At 52.6% G+C, this 2,526-nt stretch overlaps 1 protein-coding gene across 1 annotated transcript; it reads left to right on the top strand.

The window, feature by feature from the left end:
* The first annotated feature begins 33 nt into the window (after positions 1-33).
* CBX8 (chromobox 8) lies at positions 34-2,260 on the top strand. The gene is made up of 4 exons (XM_019515508.1): positions 34-211; positions 336-401; positions 494-560; positions 760-2,260. Exons 1-4 carry the CDS (start codon positions 174-176, stop codon positions 1,612-1,614), a joined length of 1,026 nt encoding a protein of 341 aa, XP_019371053.1. The 5' UTR covers positions 34-173; the 3' UTR covers positions 1,615-2,260.
* The last annotated feature ends 266 nt before the right edge of the window (positions 2,261-2,526 follow it).

The following is a 2,526-nucleotide window of genomic DNA, read 5'->3' as shown; positions in this document are numbered from 1 at the left end:
CCGCGGGCGGGTTTTTGTTGCATGCGGGCAGCCGTTTTTGACACGCGCTGGTGAGGGCAGGCAGGGCGGTGTGTGTGGCATGCGTGTCGCGGCGCGCGCGGCTTTGTTGCACGCCTGCCTGGATTCACACCCCCGTGCCCGTTTCTCGTCTCCCTTTGCCTCTGCAGGGGCGCATGGAGTATCTGGTGAAATGGAAGGGCTGGTCTCAGAAGTAAGTCGGTGCCGCTAGGCCGGAGGGGCTGGATGATTGTTCTGCCTTTCGCATTGTAAGGGGAAGGAAAGTTGGGCCCCGGGTCTTTATTGCTGCCCGTTTCTCTTTGCTCTGCCCCTGCTAGGTACAGCACCTGGGAGCCCGAGGAGAACATCCTGGACGCCCGGCTGCTCGCAGCCTTTGAGGAAAGGTACGAGCCCCTTGCTTGCCGCGCCTCGGCACGTAGCTCTGTGTCTCGTAGCCCTGCTGAACCAAAGCTCTGTTTGTTTCTGACACCTCTAGGGAGCGAGAAATGGAGCTCTACGGGCCCAAAAAGCGAGGCCCCAAACCCAAAACCTTCTTGCTGAAGGTAAGGAGGCGGGAGCCCGGCGTGCGCGTGCTGGTGCCGCTCGGCTGGGGCATGGGGAGGGCCGCGTGAAAAGGCGGCGTGGTAATAGCAGGGTCCCGCTCCAGCTCGGGCATAGGCAGCCGCTCATCTTGCAAGTTGTAATTATGGAGCAGCCAGATGGCGGGATGGGAAAGTCACCGGTGATTTATTTCCTTTGCAGGCCCAGGCAAAAGCAAAAGCCAAAACCTACGAATTTCGCAGCGACTCTGCCAGGGGGATCCGGGTGCCGTATCCTGGCCGGTCCCCGCAGGAGCTGGCCTCCACCTCCCGGGCTAGGGAAGGACTGAGAAACATAGGCCTGCCTCCCCAGAGCACGAGTACCAGCACCAGCACCGGTACCAGTACCAGCACCCCCAAGATGGAGTGCATCCGGGACCGGGTGGTTAGAGTAGAAGAGAAACCCGGGGAGACCCCCAAAAAGAGAGGCCCGAAGCCGAGGAAAGAGCTTTATCCGGTAGAGAGCCTGGATCCCACCAAGCGGAAATCCGGGGAGCCGGGGGACAAGGTGGGAGACTACCTCAAAGCCCGGAAAATGGAGGAGGCCGTTCCCGGGGCGGCCAAGTTCGGGTCGGGACACAGCGTGATCCAGCTAGCCAGGAGGCAGGAGCCCGAGCTGTCCGGCGCCATGGCCAGTCCCGGCCGAGCCGAGGTCGGGGTGAAGCTTGGAGCCTCCGAGACGTACGCTCCCCGGGTCGCCAAGCACAGGGCAGACTTTCTGGACCCCAAGGGGCAAGGCGGGCTGGACCCCGGCGGGCCAAAGATCCTGCACAGCTCGGCCAACCCGAGCTCTGTGGGCAGCTTGTACCGAGACAGTGTGGGGGCCCAGGCTGGCCGGCCGTCCCTCATCGCGAGGATCCCCGTGGCCAGAATTCTGGGGGACCCCGAAGAGGAGACCTGGAGCCCTTCGCTCAACAACCTGGAGAAGGTGGTGGTGACGGACGTGACCTCGAACTTTTTAACTGTCACGATAAAGGAGAGCAGTACGGACCAAGGATTCTTTAAGGAAAAGCGATGACTCTTCCCCGGCTTGTTCCAGGAAGACTGAAAGTTTGGGCAAAGCTTTGGTGGCTGTTTTTCTTTTCTTTTTTTTCCCTTTTTTCCACCTCCCCATGCCTCGGACGTCCTCAATTCATTAACTCATTTTTTCTCTCCCTCTCTCTCCTTTTTTTTTTTCCTTCCAGTTTTGTTTTGTTGGAAAGATTATCTCTAGAGTTATATTTTCTATTAGATGTAAATATGTTATTTAAGAAGAAATACCAATATATATATATATAAATATATAAATATCTATCTATATATATATATTTCAACTCTAAGTTGTTTTATTTAAATGGAGATGAACAGTGGTTGCTCAGTTGCTCTTAGAAAGGACAATAAAACTGAGGACTCATGAGTTCTTGCCTGTCTTGCAGGAGACAGTGTATATAATGAATGATGTTCATAGCTAATTGTTTTTGGAGTTGTGTTTTTTTTAATTATGTGGGTTTCCTTTTTCCCATACGATGCTATGGATGGTGAATGGGGAAAGGGGCCCAGTGCCCTGATTCCTGGATCGTGATATAAGGTGTTGCTTGTACAATCAAGTGTGCTGTATCCAGAACTGTCGCCCTAGGCAGTTGAAGTAAGCACTTGAACTTTCAGTATTGTCGGGGGTTTTTTTTGTTTGTTTGTTTGTTTTGTTTTTCCTATTAAAAAAAAAAAGTCAGGAAAAAAAAAAGCGGAAGTCCATTAAAAAGCTGAAAAAGTTGTTCTAGCAAAGACGTATTAACTTGAATGACCTTTTCTTGCAAACGAAGAGGAGGTGCGTGTGTTGGATGCCTGAAAGGAGTGATACTGAAATGCACTTTAATAGAATTGTCATAGAAGTGATCGGAGACAGAACTGAGCTGAGAATCTGTTTTCATTTCGTCTGGTTGCTTGATACTTT

This window comes from Gavialis gangeticus, unplaced genomic scaffold (genome assembly GCF_001723915.1).
Source record: "Gavialis gangeticus isolate Ggan-Ray unplaced genomic scaffold, GavGan_comp1, whole genome shotgun sequence".
In the NCBI taxonomy this organism is placed as follows: Eukaryota; Metazoa; Chordata; order Crocodylia; family Gavialidae; genus Gavialis; species Gavialis gangeticus.
This window is presented reverse-complemented; position numbering and strand designations above follow the sequence as displayed.